This window comes from Gasterosteus aculeatus, chromosome 8 (genome assembly GCF_964276395.1).
Source record: "Gasterosteus aculeatus chromosome 8, fGasAcu3.hap1.1, whole genome shotgun sequence".
NCBI classification, from domain to species: domain Eukaryota; kingdom Metazoa; phylum Chordata; class Actinopteri; order Perciformes; family Gasterosteidae; genus Gasterosteus; species Gasterosteus aculeatus.
The window spans coordinates 10384562-10401970 of record NC_135695.1 but is presented as its reverse complement, the minus strand read 5'-3'; the positions used below and the strand labels follow the sequence as shown (position 1 = coordinate 10401970).

Below are 17409 nucleotides of genomic sequence, written 5' to 3'. Positions count from 1 at the left end.
TAAAAGGTGCAGTTTGGACCAGGGATGGGTTCATAGAATACAGAAGGAGTCGGCGAGTGAGAAGAGGTTATCTTTGCATGGCTGAGGATGTGCAAGCAGGTTTGAATGTATTATTAGAGACTGAAAAAGAATCCTGTAAATCTTTTTTGTGGCGTGGATCTCCGGGGGCGATGTTGAACAAATCATTATGCACTGTTGTAAATATAATTCAGAGGGGGAGACGCTAATATATATTGTATGCCATCTGAGGCAGTGCAGAAATGGAGCATTATCAAATATAGGTCAATGATTCAGGGAGCTCAGAGGGGGGTTGAGTTATATTATGGAGCACGGATTAGAAAAAAACAACTAATCAGTATTCAAATGATTTAGTGTGCACAATCTCGGCGACAGTCAGCAGCTTTGACACTGTTTCGTATTTACGACCTGAGACCAAACAGACAATGCAATCTCTTGCTCGTGACTGTTTTCATGATGCCTGATAGTTTGATACTGTTACTAATCTTGTTCCAACAATTACGTAACAGATTGATGCTACTTGGCTGCAGTGATTGTAATTAAAGACATTTACGACGGTCAAGCTGTTGATTAATCTACTATTATAGAAAGCTGTCGTAAGCCTGCTAATATTGCTTCATAGCACAGGTGTAGGTTTATAACCCACCGTGTTTCCTGTCCCATCTGTTTTTAGCCATATTGCAATTTTCGCCTTGCACAATCCGGTCCGTCAAAAAGGATAGCGGCAGGATTTGACCGGTTCAACAAGGGTTGAGAGGCGGAAAATACTAATCAAAAACACCACTGTAAAAGAATTAAATCCTCAGAGATGTTCAAAATGTAAAAGTTGGCTATATAAGGTGTGTCTACCTGATAATGAATAACTTCATCAAGGATTCTGTAGAGTCTGTCTTTCTGTCTCTGTTCTGTGATACGTGGATCAATCTGACATTGGCGTTGTGTTTAATGTTCATTTTTCGTTGCTCGCACTAACAGCTGCCCCTCAGGCTACATCTGCACATCTGCCAAACATCCATCTTTAAGGTTCTTTTCTAAAACGGATGCATATGGCAGCAGGTATTGCTACAAGAAATGACGAAATATACCCGCAATTGTTCACTACAAATGAGATGACATTAAATATCCAAAATACTCCTAAAACTTTCCAATTAAAACAAAATGTTCCAGATTGTAAGAGGTGAAAATCCAACAGCTTCAACGCTCAGACCAACGCTTTCCTCATCTCAGTTGAGCCCCATGCGAGAGTGATGGATTATGCCACACTTGCAACCGACTGGAAAATCAATTTTTCCCTTAGAAAATTCAATACAGTCATCATACATTTCATGCTAGGTGAAACAGAGTGAGATGTTTTATTTTTATTATCAATTTCGCTGGCGGCAAAGCAGAAAGGGACTGATGATAAAAAAAACTAGCAGTTGGTTAACAAGGTGAGAAAAAAATGGTACTTTGAAATTACAGCCGGGTCGTGCTGAGTTTTCGAGAGATTTCTTTCTTCTCACTATGAAAGAGATGGTTAAAATGGGATCGGAGTAAAACAGAGTCAAGATATATACTTGGATGTTACATTACAAAAAGGGGTTCTGGTAAAAAATTATTCAAATAAAAGTCTCAAATGTCATGACATTAATATCCCAATAATTAAGGCGCCATTAGTATGTGGTGCACCCGATATTAAACCATGAGCAAAACAAGCCAGCATTAACATTGGTGCTGCTTACGAAGGAAATATAAAGAAATTAATTGGCCTAAAAATAATTATTGGGTCTCTTTTGTGAGTCAGAACAGATTTTCACATCAAGACTATGAATCCTCGTTAGAGAGGGAAACCTAACAGTGTCAACTTCTCAGCAAAGAACTAATTACTTTTAATAATTATTTTTGACTGTACACATTTTTCAAGGTTCTCTTTTTCATTTAAATCACCATAGCATCAAACCAAATGTTTTTTTTCCAACCCTGTAAAGATCAGGGGACGTCTCACAAACAAAGAAACACAATCATTTGGTATTAATAAATTATCCATGATACTAATATGGAAAAAAAAGTAGAAAAATGTCTGGAATCGGCAGCTAAACTCTTGTTTGCTGCAATTACTCAATTTCCTCACAGCAATCTATTTTAAACTATTGTAAATGATGTTATTTTAAATGTCCCGCCCCCCAACTCATAGCATTTTATCACTTAACATAACACAGAAAATATTATCTTTACAGCATTACACTGCTGAGACGTGATTGCAATGGTCAGTATGAGCCCTCAACATGTATCTAACACAATATGCATATCAAGTATTTTTGGAAAAGATATCCTGGCATGTCCATGGCTACACAAATGTTGAGCCTTTGTCTCAGAGCTCGCTCTCTGATGTGGCCTATTTGCTTTGGCATCAAGAAACTGGGAGTGTTTTCCCATATACGCATGTAGAAGTTATTTTAACATAGTCTCCACTCTCTCTCTCCATCTCACTCTCTCTCACCCTTTAAGAAGGGACAAAGCCTTCGGCCTGTTCTCTGGAAGGAATTTCGATTTACTTACTTATTCCCATCTCACCCATGGTTTCTGCAGCGATAGATTGCTTCTGTCAGACGGTGAGAGACAGAATGAGGTGAGCAGGATGGGGGTTTAGCTTCACAGAAGCAGATACCTCCCAATAAGGCATTGTTTTGCTAGATTTGGGGTCAATGTGATTTGGGGATTCAGCTTCAATGTAAAGGGAGATAATTCAAGCATTCATGTCCCGATTGTTCGGCATGTCCCAGATTCTCAACATCTGTGAGTGCATTTGTGTGTTCCTCTCATTTTTGCACATACGGACTGCTCTCAAACTGCAGTACTTTTTTTTTTCTCCTGCCATTTCTGTATCTCCTATTTGGTGTTCATGCTCGTACATGGTGGTGTGCAGTTTGTCTGTATCCACCCACTCTGGCAGCTGACTGACACACACAGATGGATGCACAGCAGTCGCAGCATCTCTCCAGTATCTCAGGGGGAAGCAAACTACATTGCTGTCAATATTAAAATCAATTAAATGCATTTTGCAGCAGGGCTGTGCGAAGATTGAGCAGGGCCTTGTGAAAACGCTAAGAGCGCAAGATCAAAAGCACATAAGAGAAACTTTGGCTAATTAAAACGATTGCAGGAACGTGATCAGAATGAAAAAAAGTGCAGGGAAGCAGCACTCCTCACAGAAATGAGCCCCTCGTGTTTCCCTATTTCCTCTGGCGGATATACCTTGATTCTCTCCTCTCAAACTTTCCTTATCGCATGCCCAATCACCCCACTCCATCTCACATGATTGAAGACACGGTCCAGAAGTGACCCATGAAGTTAATCCGCACATCTTACAATATTGGCAGAATGTGAAAAAAAGCAAAAACCTCTTGTTATTCTGACCAAAGCGATGTTCACGCAATATTCCAAGATGCTTATAGTCAAACCGTAGGTGCACCACTCAAATATCCTAAATAAATAAATTGCTTCTTTTTTTGTGTGATTTGTTAACAAGTGAAGTATGATCCAAACAGTGTATAGATCCTTTTAAATGAGTTGAATCTCATTGACACTGCAGTAGCTGTTTTTTGCCAAGTTATTAAACTATAATAGCTTCCTCCTCTTGTATTTCCACCTTTTCTCTTTGTATTTCAACTGTTTGCTATTCCTGGATTCTCCCGTTGCTTTTCTTTTTCAGCCATGTCTAATTGCTTCATCCTCCTACCATTAACCTCTCACTCTCGCCATCTGCTACTTCCTTCCGATGCTCCCTTCGACCTCATCCTTTTCTCTATTTGCCTCACTGGAAAATCTCCATACGTAACATCATCATCATCATCATCATCGCCACAACCATGGTGTTGATCCCAGCGGGCCTTGTTCCTCACGTCTGCCCAATGTGCCGCTGGTCTTTGTGCAGAGCTTCTGCACTACCCACTGTGGAGAGACAGATAATGCAAAAAGAGAAGAGAGGCACAAAGGGCAGTTCAGGTGGAGAGAGGAGGAGGTGGAAGAAAAGAAAGGGCTCGGGCCTGACTCCCTTCTTTGTGGCCAAAGGCAGCTGTTGCTCTATGATGTCATAAACAAACCTCTCCCCTTTGGTTGCACTTCATCTTCACGTCTTGACAATTTTTAAGATAGGGAACAATGGAGTGTGTGACGAAAGATAACAGCGGGTGTGAGACACAAAAAGGGCTTTGAGCCCAACCTGAGCCGTTCGTTTGTGAAGCACACGGCAGAGGCTCAGCCAGCTGAGTCACCTGCGTTGCTTCCTTACACATCTCCTTGTTGTCCTCACTTTGTCCTCATCTGTCCTTCTCTTCTCTGTCTTATGAAAAACATTTAATAGGAGAAAAAAAACACTTGAGTCCATGTTCCTCTTTGTTTGCTTCTAAACGGATTCGGACCAGCCAAATTCCATCAAAAGGCGGTCTATTTACCCAAAGAAATAATGTCCATTGTTATCAGCAACTATGCAAATCCCCTGGGCCATTCCAAACATGTGGCCCCAATTTTTTTTAAATCCACATCATTTAATTTGAATTATAAATATTTATGAACACACTATCCTGTGGGTTTCCTGCAGTTTTGATTTAAAGGAAAACATTACACTCTCACAAAGGCCTCCCTGAGGGCAGATAAAGATGTCTCTGCTCTGTGTGAGCACTACCCAGTGGTCCAGAGTAGAGATCAGTATAGGATGTTTATCTTTAAACCTCTTTGAGGCCTTTTCTTTGCAATCTCAACATTGTGTTGTTGTGTCTGACAAATCTTTCCACATGTAGTACATTGCTCTTACAGCATGAAAACCCAACAAATAGGTTTAACGCCTTTAGCATCACTACCCCCTCCATTCTGCACGTACATAAAGAGAGATTCCTGGGAATTGTTTGGACAAGGTTGCGACCCTTGTAGCTTCCAGTCAGACTCAAATTGCCTGTGCTGAGGAAGCACCTCTCTTTTCCAGCTCAGATGTGCCAGGAGACAGTTGGGCAAATAAAAAGGAAACCAGCGGAGAAGATGATTATTCTTTACCCTCAAATTTGGGCCTATTCCAGCAGCTTCGTGTTTGGTCTAGCGATGCTCCTCGACCAAAGTCATTATTTGTCGACACACACTTGTCTGGTCGATAAGTTGATTGAATCGTGGTATAGAAAATGGATGGATCAATCTATCTATATGTATATACACCAATCATACTGACTGAACTGTAATACGGTTCATAATGATCTCTGTACACAGTACAGTAATGTAGTGTGCAGCAGGGACGTTTTTTCCCTCTTTAATTCCATTTGTTCATATACTGTATATAGCGTACAACTCTCCCCTTACAGACTGGAGAATGAGAAACTTTCGCTGTCAACTGTGGTCATTGTTTAGGTTTCAATAGCTTCAGGGTATATTCATAGTCTGGAATGAAGGGAGAAAGATATGACAAAAAAGAGAGCAAAACAAGATGATGTAAACCTCTATGACGGCAATAAAACAGGTACATAAACACATATCGCTCTACTTAAGTGCTCTCTAGCTGTGGTTTCTTGGCTGTAGTGATTATTACTGATATTAGATCCCAGGCTGTAGTTTGTCACTCGCTCCCTCATGTCAGCAGAGGGAAGCCCTGAAGAGGGAGAAAGCCGACCAAAGCCACAATCGGGTTATTGTTGGCCGTGATTCATACACAACACATCATGATAAAACTCTGTTTATTTACTACGTATTTCCTTCCTCCGTAGGCCTGTGTTATTTCCAAATCTTCAGTCTGTCCTTGGAATGACATGGATTGAGACAAATAAAAGTGACAGTGAGATCAGATTAATTGACACTTGCTGATGAATAAAAACAGACTAAAAGCAACTCGTAGTGGTGAAGTTCCACTCCTGCTATCATAGACTGGTTAGACTGGTTCCCCTATAGCCAAAATCTTCCAAGATACAGATACATTGTTTCACACATGAAATCGGCAAGCTCAAAATTTGGCTCCATTAAATTTCTGACAACTGATACACATATACATCTCCCTCTAGTGCAGCGAGGCAACAAGAATCCATTTGGTTGTCTTATTTTACGGTTTATTGATTCCAATAAAAATCCATATCATGCTCACTTAAGGACAGACCTGCAGTGCTATAAAATGGCAAATCTGGCAGGAAAAGCAAATTATTTCAAGGTTACTGTATCGCACCAATGCGGTAATGCAAACTACAACCATTAGTCAAAATGCTTCTTGTCTTCTTTTTCCAAAATAAGCATCTGTGTTCCAGCTCAAATGACAAATTACCTTGGTTAAAAAAAAAAGGAATTAGGACTTTTCTAAATACAAAGGATCTGTGCAAGTCAGAATTCATAATAAGCGTGAGAGACACACAGAGGTGGTGTGCACTTTTCTGTCTATTTCGCACCTGAGCCGCTATCTTTGCAAGCCGCCAGTGACTTTTGTGCGCTCTTCATGCACTTTAACTCAGGCTGTACATTTCCTAATGACTACAACTACGTGTAGCAAAGATGAGAGAATCAGAAATTCTAGGAGGACATTAAATATTGCCATGGTTTTAGAGGTCACCCGCATAAGTTCAGGTCATTCCTTCTTGTGAGTGAGGCATGCGCCTTGGTCAGTTCAGCGGTCGCTCGTATAAACAGTCTTTTTCCCGCCAGGAGGCCTTATCAGCAACTGGCCTTCCTCAGGATGTCTGCCAGCCCTGGCCCCGGCCCCCAACCCAGCCCACCCCGCCCTGGCACACACAAACATGTACAGTACACACACACACACACTCACATTTTCTCAACGGAAAATTCTGGTAATAACTGACTTTTTTCCATCTTAAAACAAGTAATAGATATTTGATGTTATGTTACAGAAGTTTAATTTGCCCTGAGCAATGGATCACGACCCATCTGCATACGCAAATAGTTCTCGATAGTTTCTAGTGGATGATTGTTTTCGTAATGCAGTGTCTTGGGTGTCTGAATAAATTCCGATTTACTGCTCAGTCAACAGCTCAAATGTCAGAAGCCTTTTGAAGCGTTTGCAAGCTAAAAAAGCAGGCAGTGGATCTCGAGCATTATTCTCATCTATTCTCATCTCTCTGACTGTGTGCATCTTCCTGGCAGGAATGACAAAACAGACCCATGAAAACAAAGAAACAATCCAGCACACTTTCAATCTGTCAGGAATGACAGCCAGTGATATTGTCAGTCGGCGGTGCAAGGTTGGTCTCGACTATATATGGTCTGGAGACAGAAGAAGAGATATTTATTGCTATCCGTGTATTCAAGCAATAACCGATTGCCTCAATAATACACATGCGTTTCAAAAATAAAGGAAGGAGGCCAGTCTAACTTAAATAGGTCTAACATATGTGGAATTTATTAAAATGATCCATCCAACTATGAAAAGCATGTTAAACTTAAACAGTGATGTATTACCAAATGTTATGATGATCCCATGCATTGAGCATGTCAGCCTATAGGACGGTTTTAGGTTCTACCGCATTCCTGCTGGGAGTCATACATCCTGAATTTTAACATTGGGATTTTCGTGATATCTTGTCTATTTGGTTCATTTTGACACAAAACATTTTTCCAGAAGACTCCAAGCCGTTCGATTTGATGTTGTTTGAGAGCTGTGAGCTTTTGTTTTGTTTTTCACACTTGTACCCACTCAAGCTCATTTACTGCAGGATGCACAGATTGTGCCCCTATTGCAGGACTTGGCATTAATCTCAAGCTGTCATTGTTCTGAAAGTTTAACAGTAGCCTTTAAATGATTAGCATAAGAGTACTGCTGGCAGTCTAATGACAATACCATTTGCAAAATTGGGAAAATAAAAAAAAAGCAAACACATATATTTTACAAAGTTTACCTGATTTGTGGTGAGTTGAAGACTTAATGGGAAAAAAATGTACTTGCAAGTCTGAGAGTAGATGATGACTGTGCTGGCTACTAATCCTAAACTGGAATTACGTTCAACACATAAATACTTCAACATTAAGTGTTTCTTTGTGACTCACTCATAACTCAGTTATCTGCAACTGACTCCAAGCTGTTTACCAGCTGCAGGGTGCAGCAGTTGAAGACATTTTTAGGTTTTCACACACAGACAAACGCGTTCATTTACAGAAGCCTGTGGTTCCCTTTACATAACGCTGCATGCTGCTCCAACATTCAACTGTATGTTTGAGTAGAGCGAACTGCTGATGCACTACAATGCACTTTGTTCCATTTGTCCTGTGTGGGACATGTCATCACTGAAGCCAGGTTTCAGTCCACAAAGGTGGCAGCAATAACCTGACAAACTGTACCCTTACGCCTGTTGTTGTGAGCCCTCTTGGCGACGGCAAGAAAACATCCATCGATTCAGCGTGGTTTGTTTAAGTCAAAGTGAAAGAGCCATGTTCGATCATTCAATTTTGAGAACTTCTCAGGATGAAAACACAACGTGAAACCTCAAACCACAACACCTGTCCAATATTTACATTGTGGGCACAAACAAATGTGGTTATTTTGGGCTGTTACTTCTATATCCAAACTATTATTGCATGGTGCCCCTCTTTGTCTTGCCCATGTTTGAGCGTGTCCAGTCAGACGCGGTCAGGAGACGCAACATACCAACTACATCGTTTTGTGTCACACACAACTTACAGGCTCTTTTTTAGGGCTTTGCCTCGTGACACGCTTCCAGGATCTTTTTACCCACTGGCCTCAGGGTCATGTGGTCGTGCGAATCCCTCCACCATGATTAAGAGGGTCAGTCGAACACCCTGTATTACTGTGGGTGCTGCACCAACCCACCATTTAATTCCATACTCCATCTTATCTCAACACAAAGAGATACTTGACCTTTACAGTCTCACTCCAACACAATGCTTGTGTCATGCTATTTAGAGATTGCCATTAACTTAACAATAAGTAACAGGAGAACAAGCGAGACAGATGGACAAACCGCACACAATGAAAAGACACGAGCTGAGTGAGGCTACTAGAGTACCTAAGGGTGCGATGTGGGATCTGATCCCTCCTGACAGGAGACATTCATGTGATCGGCAAGAGGTAAGCTTAACCCCCGGGGCCGCATTAAACCTTCTTTCCGTCTGCTGCTTTAGATGAAAGGATGCGAGCAGATTTTAGGCAGAATATTGGACACATAGGGAGAGGGGAGCGATTTAGCCACAGATGTGAACATTGTCTAAGTTGTGTGTTTGTCAACTAAACTCTTTTAGACAAAGTCTTTTGATGAGCAAGATGTATAGTGACAGGTCCTTCTGAGCTACATAGTGATGGAGGTCTGCATCAAATAATTCCACTGTTCTGCAGGTCCACATTCTCCTCTCTGTTGGGCTTATCAGCATCACAATTAGTCTCCTACACACACATCAGACATCCTCACGCGGTCTACTTCCCTTACTCTACTCTGTGACTAGGCATCACAAACAGCATCAGCAAAATAAACCAAGTAATGTAGGACTCAAATAGAGCGCAAATTGGCAGATTGAGCGTCAACTTTTCTCCCTCCAATGTGAATTCAAATGAACCCTTTGACTTCCAGAAAACATCCATTCAGACTGGCTTTATTTAAAGGCCTGGCAATGCTACAGCTCTGCCATGTATCCGTATAAATATTTGATGTGCTCTGTATGTCCCTGCACTCACGTGGCATGTCAAGTGTGGAGGCTATATTTTACAGATGCCACAAGCTCGCCGTTTGCTGTTTTAGGGTGGATGTTTGCTTGAAGAGGAGAATTAGCTTTAATGGTCTGAGGGACCGGTGCAGGAACGAGATAAGAAGTAGGACCTGTTCACTTGAGAAGTTAGCCTATTTAAAGGCTGTTACTTATTTCCCCAATTTACACTACAGCGCTAGCCCCGTCAACCAGGCTTTACTCATTAGACCACTTTCTGTAATTAAGATGGACAGATCCAACTAAAGGGTTTACTAGTTACTTACTCAGCGAGGCATGTTTATGTCTCAAAAAGCCTTTTTGATTGTGTGTTGAGTTTGACCTGGTCAAAGCAGGCCTCATGTGCCCTGTGGCAGCCCAGTGAGGGTCCTCCAGTAATAATTAGACCGGTGCATGGTGGGACTTTAATGTAGGCCAGGCCTTGTGTTAGCAGACTAACTACACGTACAAATCACATTTTTGCACACGAGTCAATGCACAAACGAACTCAGGCACAAAACGTTTGCATACACACGAGGCCCACAGAACCACTTTGCTGCATGTATCCAGGCAGCAACCACAGATTATGCTCAGTGAAGCCAATGATGGAATTGTCTTAAAACGTGCATTCGCCGTAAACTGGGAGAGTTTCTCCCGGTAGCAGGGAGAAACTCTTCCAGTTGCCAAATGTTGTCAGGTTCAGGTTCTCGATCACTATTATCGGGTCGTATTCAATGCAATACTCCTTCATTTAGTTAATTATGGTCCCTTTTACAGTAAAATAGAACATAATACATAGCAGAGTAAGCCCGCACTAAGGCATGGTATGCAGGCTTACTCTGATTGACAGGTTGCTGCCGTATACAACGTCTCTACATCACTCCTCCACATTCCAAACATGTTCATTTCTGTCCATTGGTTGCGAAAAAAATAACATGGTAACGGTCGTAATCCAAGGTGGTCTCGAGGCTCCAAAACTGTGGTCTACAAACAAAGTCTATGTCTGCTCTTTATAAACAGCCTATGCATATGCTGTATCACTTATGCTCATTCTCACTGAAGGAAATCTCAATCTTTACAGACTCATCACAGTTTAAGTTGCTGCACTATCTAAAACACATACATGGTGCCGGTAGTGGCTGATTACTGTGTTTGCGCGTGTCTATGTGTGTGCGCTCCATTCAGCCCATTTATCTCTCAGGCAGTTATATTTTTTCTGGGGCAGTTGGCTGCAGGCTGGTGAATCTATACTAAGAGAAGCGACAGTGTGACCAGCTAGAAAGCCTTCTTTTCTTCACCCCAACACCATCAGCCTTTCTCCCCTCCCTTTGTCAGCTCCGCTGAAGTTAAAAGAGCCTCAGGGCCAGTAGCTCTAACAGGAAAAAGAAACAGGAAGGACAGGAGGTGAGTGGATCTCTGTGGCAGGTGAGAGGCTAAGCACCCCAAGACAATTCACTTCCCTTTTCTGACTCATCCTCCCAGTTTTGTCTGTTTGCTCACGTCCTCATTTCTCTGACTCTTTCCTCTCTCTCCCATGAACACATCTCTCTTTGTTTCTCAGTTTTCCATCGCTCTAATTCCATTTAGTTCACCACACATTACTCATTTTATCCGCTTTGATCCGCTACACCTCCCATCTCTGGCTTCCTCTTCCGCAGTCTATTTATGCAGGGTAGAACATAGGTCACACATTTTTGCATGGGATGTGTGACAACGAGTGTGAAGGGAGAAAGCAAGAGTGCGTTTGAATGCATGTGCGGTTGCATGTGGCTGAGAGAGAGGCAGCAGGGTGTTTTTCTGTCGGTTGAATGTTTGCGCTCCTCGCGTAATGTTGGCAGCTGACGGTGCATGAGGAATAAATGCACAGGCTGACAATCAGGCAGCGCACACACACACACACACACACACACACACACATACACACACTACATGATGAAATAAGTGTTGAGCTACTCAGTGGAGCAATCAGCCAACTCTTTAATTTTTTTTTGACTAGATGATATTTGAATGTGCGTGTTCCATCTGTGTTCTCGCACATGTTGGTGTGTTTTCCTGTGAAGGAAAGCGGAAGCGGAGTTGGAAGGCTGTCATAATGCTAAGATCAATAGAGTGTTGATTTCCTCCCAGAGATGTCCTGCCTGCTCTGCACACGGTGCTGCACAGCCATCGCCTGCTTGGCTTCACACTCGTGTCAGGCAGGCTCTTTATCACCGAGGGGGGGAGGGGGGGGACTCCGAGGGGGAATAAATTCTGTGCAAACGCATGTCTGACTCTGCTTCCATGCACACATGTCTTATTTTATAAATGCCTAACTGTGTTAGAATTGTCTGATTGGACGATTGTGGCTCCTCATTTTTTGGCTGAAAAAGTAGAAAGTGATTATTAATGAGCACGGGGACCCAGATTCATTCATAACCCATGTTTTAGTTGGTTATATTGTACATTTTAATATTTCATACATATGTTTGTGTGTGTTTGAGTTGTTTTTGCCTGTCATGGGAGGCAAGAAGGGATGTAATGTGACATGGCGGCGCTGTAAGTGATCTTAGTCTGCGGCAATGTACAACACCCTTCTCTTTGCAATCATTTTTTTTCTCTCACTCCCGCCATACCCGACTACCCCTCCCTACTCTTCCCCATGGCTTGTCTACTTTCCACTTTTTTCCTCAATCTTCCTTCCTTCCTCACGTTGCCACCTTCTGCTTTTCAACCCATTTTAACATCTGTTAATGGTGACAAGTCACCATTAACAGATTGCCACCGCAGAAGTCAGATAGTCCACATTCTAATTAGCAGTGGGCACTTTCTTCACCATCCTCATTAACTTCCACGAGCGGATGTAGGCGCAATGCTAACGCCAGACCCAGCTAGAAGGGGTTGGCCGTGTGCTCCGATGAATAATAGATAGTGTGTCACTTCCTTTATCGTTAATGAAAGCAGGCAGCTGCTTCTTGTGCTGGAATATCACCAGGGCGTGAGCAGAGCCGCTTGAAAACAGAAGTTACTTTCATTGGTATGGAAAGATAATGCGATCAAGAGATATGCTGAGAATAAAGCAGTTGCGGGGAGGGCCTGGTGAAAGGGTTATCTGTCCTCTGACAGTTGAGGCAGAAGCTGGACAGTGTTGTTAATGTTACAGTCAGGTCCGTGCTACTGCAGATAAAGTCAAAATGGCATCATTTTTTTAACCACCTTCCATACTGTTTTCTAACATCAAAAGGACCTTTGAAAACACTCTCCAAAAGGATCCAATATTTACATCTCGCACAGTGCAGGGAAGTCTTATTTCTGCCGCCTCTCCTGCACTCACACTATTCCACTGTATTTTAAAGTAGCCAATTTGAAAATACACACATAGCGCATGTACATAGTGATTTAATTTATGTTTTTAATGCAACTGTACGTAGAGTACCTCCTCTGTCACATATAAATCTGTTTTAAACACATGCAAATCCCTGCGTGTTCAACTACACAAGTAGAATATCTTTTATTTCAGAACATCAAACCCAATTGTATATCTCCGTCTGGTCATTGATGGCTATTCATTCGCTTTTAGTCTTTCTCACTGCCTAATATAATAAAATAATCTGATTGGACAGTTAACGTTTGTATTATTGCGGCTTAAACGTGTAACGTGTGGTGTAATGGTCATTTGTGAAAATGGTGCAGGTGGACCAAATAAATGGATATAGATAGAGCTATGTTTGTTCAATATTGGTTGTCTGTATATACATATTTGACAATATACATATACATACATAGTTGACAAGGAAATCAAGCGATACGTTTTCTAATCACATGCTGCAAAGAACTCTAGTATCTAATGTTTATTTGACATCTAATATTCGAGAGCAGCCTAAGCCAATCATTCCAAGTGGAATACAAATATACGTTGAGGTCTTCCTCCACATGCATCCTGTATATTCTTGGGTATTTTTGGGCCCTTGAAATGTTTGGTGTGCTTACAATACATCTCCTTACGCTGAGGCAAAGGAACCTTGAAGCTGAGCAATAGAAACACAGACTTAAGCCAGCAATTTTTTCCTTTTTCTTTTTTTAAAGCATGAGTTTTTTTGCTCTGAGCTTAGAAAGAACATTTCTATTCCGCACTCAACATCATAACTTATTGTATAATGGAAGCTGGAGGGAAAGATGTTTTTAACAGTCAACCAGCAAAGAACTAGAGATAAAGAGCTTTAGTTTAGTCCATCTTTTCGTTGTTGTACCGTGAGGACAAAATCTTCTTATCATGTTCCACTTCATTCAAGTATCGAATGCAACGGATCATCTTAATTTGCAGTTCCACACAGGAATAACACTCTGACCTATACAATAAACCCGCAGCCTCTCACTGCCGTCCAGCGGGATTGTTTGGACACTATTTAATGAAGCCCGTAGATAAAAATTCCCTCTCTCATTTTCTCTCAGGGTTTGATTGCCAGATGTTGGGTAGCATAGAGGGAACAATAAGTCCCCTTGTGAGTACAGACATTCACACTGGACTCGACTAGATCAAACTGGATTATCAACCTCGAGTAGTCTCAAGTCTCGAGTGGTACAGACCAGACTCAAACGGCTTATTGATGCGTTTTTAAAGACTGCACTGATATATCATGTAAATGTCTCCTAGTTCGGTCTTCATGTTATAGAGACCAGCTACAACCTTCACTTGATCCGTTCCTGCAATCAGAAATATTCCAGTTGGCCATATCAGTGAATACCAGTTTGCTGCTCCGGAGACGCTCTGTGTCATTATAGCAGACGGTGAGCTGCACCTGCAACTCACCAGTTGAACTAATCACGCCAGCTGCGTCCCTCACTCACACTTTGTATCATCGGGAACGGTGACGGGCTCAGATTTAATGTAAACTCCTGTAAAAAGAAACAGTTTCCATGACGTGATTTTAAATCTAATCTAAGTAAGACCATGTGTCTGACCGTGGATAGTGGTAAACTTTAAAAGGGAATTTAGTGTTTTGCACTCTGGTTTTACGCTGAGCAAGACCGTTTTACTTACTGTCATGAACTGAAACCTGTCACTGGATTTACACTATCAAGCGACACCCTGGTCACAATGCCATGCCCCTAAAGCATGCCTTGCTTTATCAATTACTTCACTCTAAATTGGACGGGCTGTGTTGAAGACGACTTGAAAATACCGATTGAGACCACAAGCTTCTTTACTGAGAAAATGATTTAGAAGTCAGAAGTGGGGTTGTTGTCTGAAAGCGGTAATTAAAAAAACATGTAGAGCATGTACCAAAACGCATCCACTTCACGGCCACCAGCACTTCTTTCTCCTTTACACTTTCTCTCTCTCTCTCCCATCAGCCGATCTGCTGTCCCCTGCCTGCGCTCGACAATCTTATTTCCTGTCGGCCTGTCTTCTGTCTGAGCCTGCTCTGTTTCAGTGTATCAGACTAATTCAATATCCGATACAAAGACACTCCAGAGTAATGACCCATGTCATTCAATTAATGCTTCCTCTCCTCTTACTCGGTAGGTTTGTTCAGCACTAATGTTCCGTGTATGCGTGTTTGTTTGGTGTATAACCTTACTTTATATAATCATACGCTGTATTTTCAGGAGAATCAGTTTCCCCAGTGTATGTTATTTTGGCATTTCCAAATACAATGTGGTTCTCTGTGGGTCTCTGTTCCAAAATACCCTAAAAATACAACCATATTACTTTAGGTGTTGTTTCTACGCTGATGCATCCTGTCAGTGTGAACTTATTTACTACGCCCTCATTATTCTGGTCTTCCGGGCTTCACATTACCGACGTTGTCGCCTCCAGACCAGCTGTCATGCTTATTGGATTGGTGTTGACGGATTACTACATGTCCTTTATGGGGTCATAATGTGAGACTGAGAGACTTCAAAAACAGTGACTCAGCCAGACACAAACGTAGACCTACATATTGTAGTCAATATAAGCGCATAAATACGTAAACAGACACAGACACAGAGAGTGACTGAAGTGGCGCTGACACATGGAAACAGTTTTGGAAACACTTACCTGCGGCCTACTTTCAGCCGTGTAGCCTGCAGCAAACACTGTCAATCTGGATGGACATACTGTAGCCTTCATGAGCTTTTAGCTCTTAGTCATTATGACTGTAGACTATTGTGATTCATTCATCATTCATTCATCAAAAATCAAAATAGAAGATAGGAATAGAAATAGTGGATAGAAAATCAAAAATAGAGCCTGATTTGGAAAACACAGAAATTCTTAAAGAAGGAACAGACTCAAAAAATGTTTTTCCTTTTACGTATTCATAGAACAAAATGATGTGTCCTAGCATTGATGCAAAATTAAATAGTTATGTCTCTACCTTAAGTAAGATTATGTGATTCCGATACATTTGTCCAGCAATCTGTACAAGATATATACCGTATGTGTGGATGTTTATAGATTATATTGGTCTGAATCACAACCGCCCTGTGGAGAAGGCAAGGTAGAATCTTACGTATCACTTCTGTCATGTCACTAATCAGTGTGGCAATTTATTTCACAGCATCATCTATTCTGTCACTTTTTCCCCTCCAAATATCTTTTCATCACATGTTCTCCTCGCTAGTTCTTCTCCTCTCTTTCCTTTTGGTTCTGCTCCCCCTCCTTCTGCCGCCTTCTCTATTCTTTCCTACTCTACCTCCGTCTCTCCGTTTCGGTAATGATCTAATTAAGGAAGGTTTTGTTGCCTTCCCACTGTGCGTAATTGCCTGTTGGGTCTCTCTGTACTTCACTCAGCAATTACAAGCGGCATTCTTCCGCTCCGGAAATGGCTAATTAAGCCTTAAGGACAGCGCGCCGATCGTAGCCGCATTAAGCGTCAGAAGGAGTCAGGAATGCCTGCGCGCTCCTCACTCCTGGGACACGCTTAAGTAGCGGATTGACAAAAGGTTGCCATGGTAGCAATCACATGGTGTCACATTTTGTGCAGAGTTTGTCAATCACATGATTGTGATGATGTGTGTATTTATGTGTGTCTGTTTATCTCTAAAAAAACAAACCTTTTGGCTCCAGGTAACGAGATCTTTTCAGTACATTATTAAGCCTCAATCTATGAAGACGGCACGGCTTTCTGTTCAGGCCCCTGGGTGGACTCGCTGACATTTTGATTGATTGCATTTCCAGCTCAAGTAATGCTTGCCTTGCAAAATGTCCGTACTTCCAACAGCACACAGCTGAAAATATTCAGCCAATCCTGGAGGAAGAGTATCTTCAGAAAATGAAAACTGCCTTATCCACAAGGTTCAAACGTTATTTTTCTCTGTTTGTTTGATTTCCCAGATCTTTCTTTCTCCTGTACGAATCGACATGGCACAGTGTAGAATTCAGTTCCGGTAATGCAACGATGATGGATAATATTTTCTGTTTCATATACCTCTCATTTCTGCGTTATCCAGGCTGCAGGCTCCAACTGAAGCAAACGCAAGTCGATGACTGAGATCTCCGCCTCCCATGATGGACAAGAAAAGTGGTGAGTGTTACTAAGCGTGCACTTCACCGAAAGACAATTTTCTTTTCTGATTTTTCTTATAGAACGAGGTTCTGCATTACACAACATCTGACTTAAAGGCCAAAATATTGAACTTCAATTTGTGTATGTAGCCTAAAGCGGAGCAGCATTTATTTTCGTCTGTTGATAACCACGTTCATAAATTGACACAGCATGAGCAGCATGCAACATGATGAATTGTTTGTTTTGGAACAATTGCTGCATGATAATCGTTTCC

At 41.8% G+C, this 17409-nt stretch overlaps 1 protein-coding gene across 6 annotated transcripts in view; it reads left to right on the top strand.

Annotated features, from left to right (window-relative positions):
* Positions 1 to 17409, top strand: part of kank4 (KN motif and ankyrin repeat domains 4) — a 55794-nt gene that overhangs the window by 22497 nt on the left and 15888 nt on the right. For 3 of the 6 annotated variants that reach the window (XM_040184045.2, XM_040184043.2, XM_040184041.2), the window contains exon 2: positions 17080 to 17153. In XM_040184045.2, coding sequence (XP_040039979.2) covers positions 17135 to 17153 — 19 coding nt within the window. In that variant the 5' untranslated portion in view covers positions 17080 to 17134. Of the gene's footprint in view, positions 1 to 10881; positions 11092 to 17079; positions 17154 to 17409 lie in introns of those variants that run through there. The other 3 variants (XM_078108130.1, XM_040184044.2, XM_040184042.2) reach the window with 2 other exon arrangements.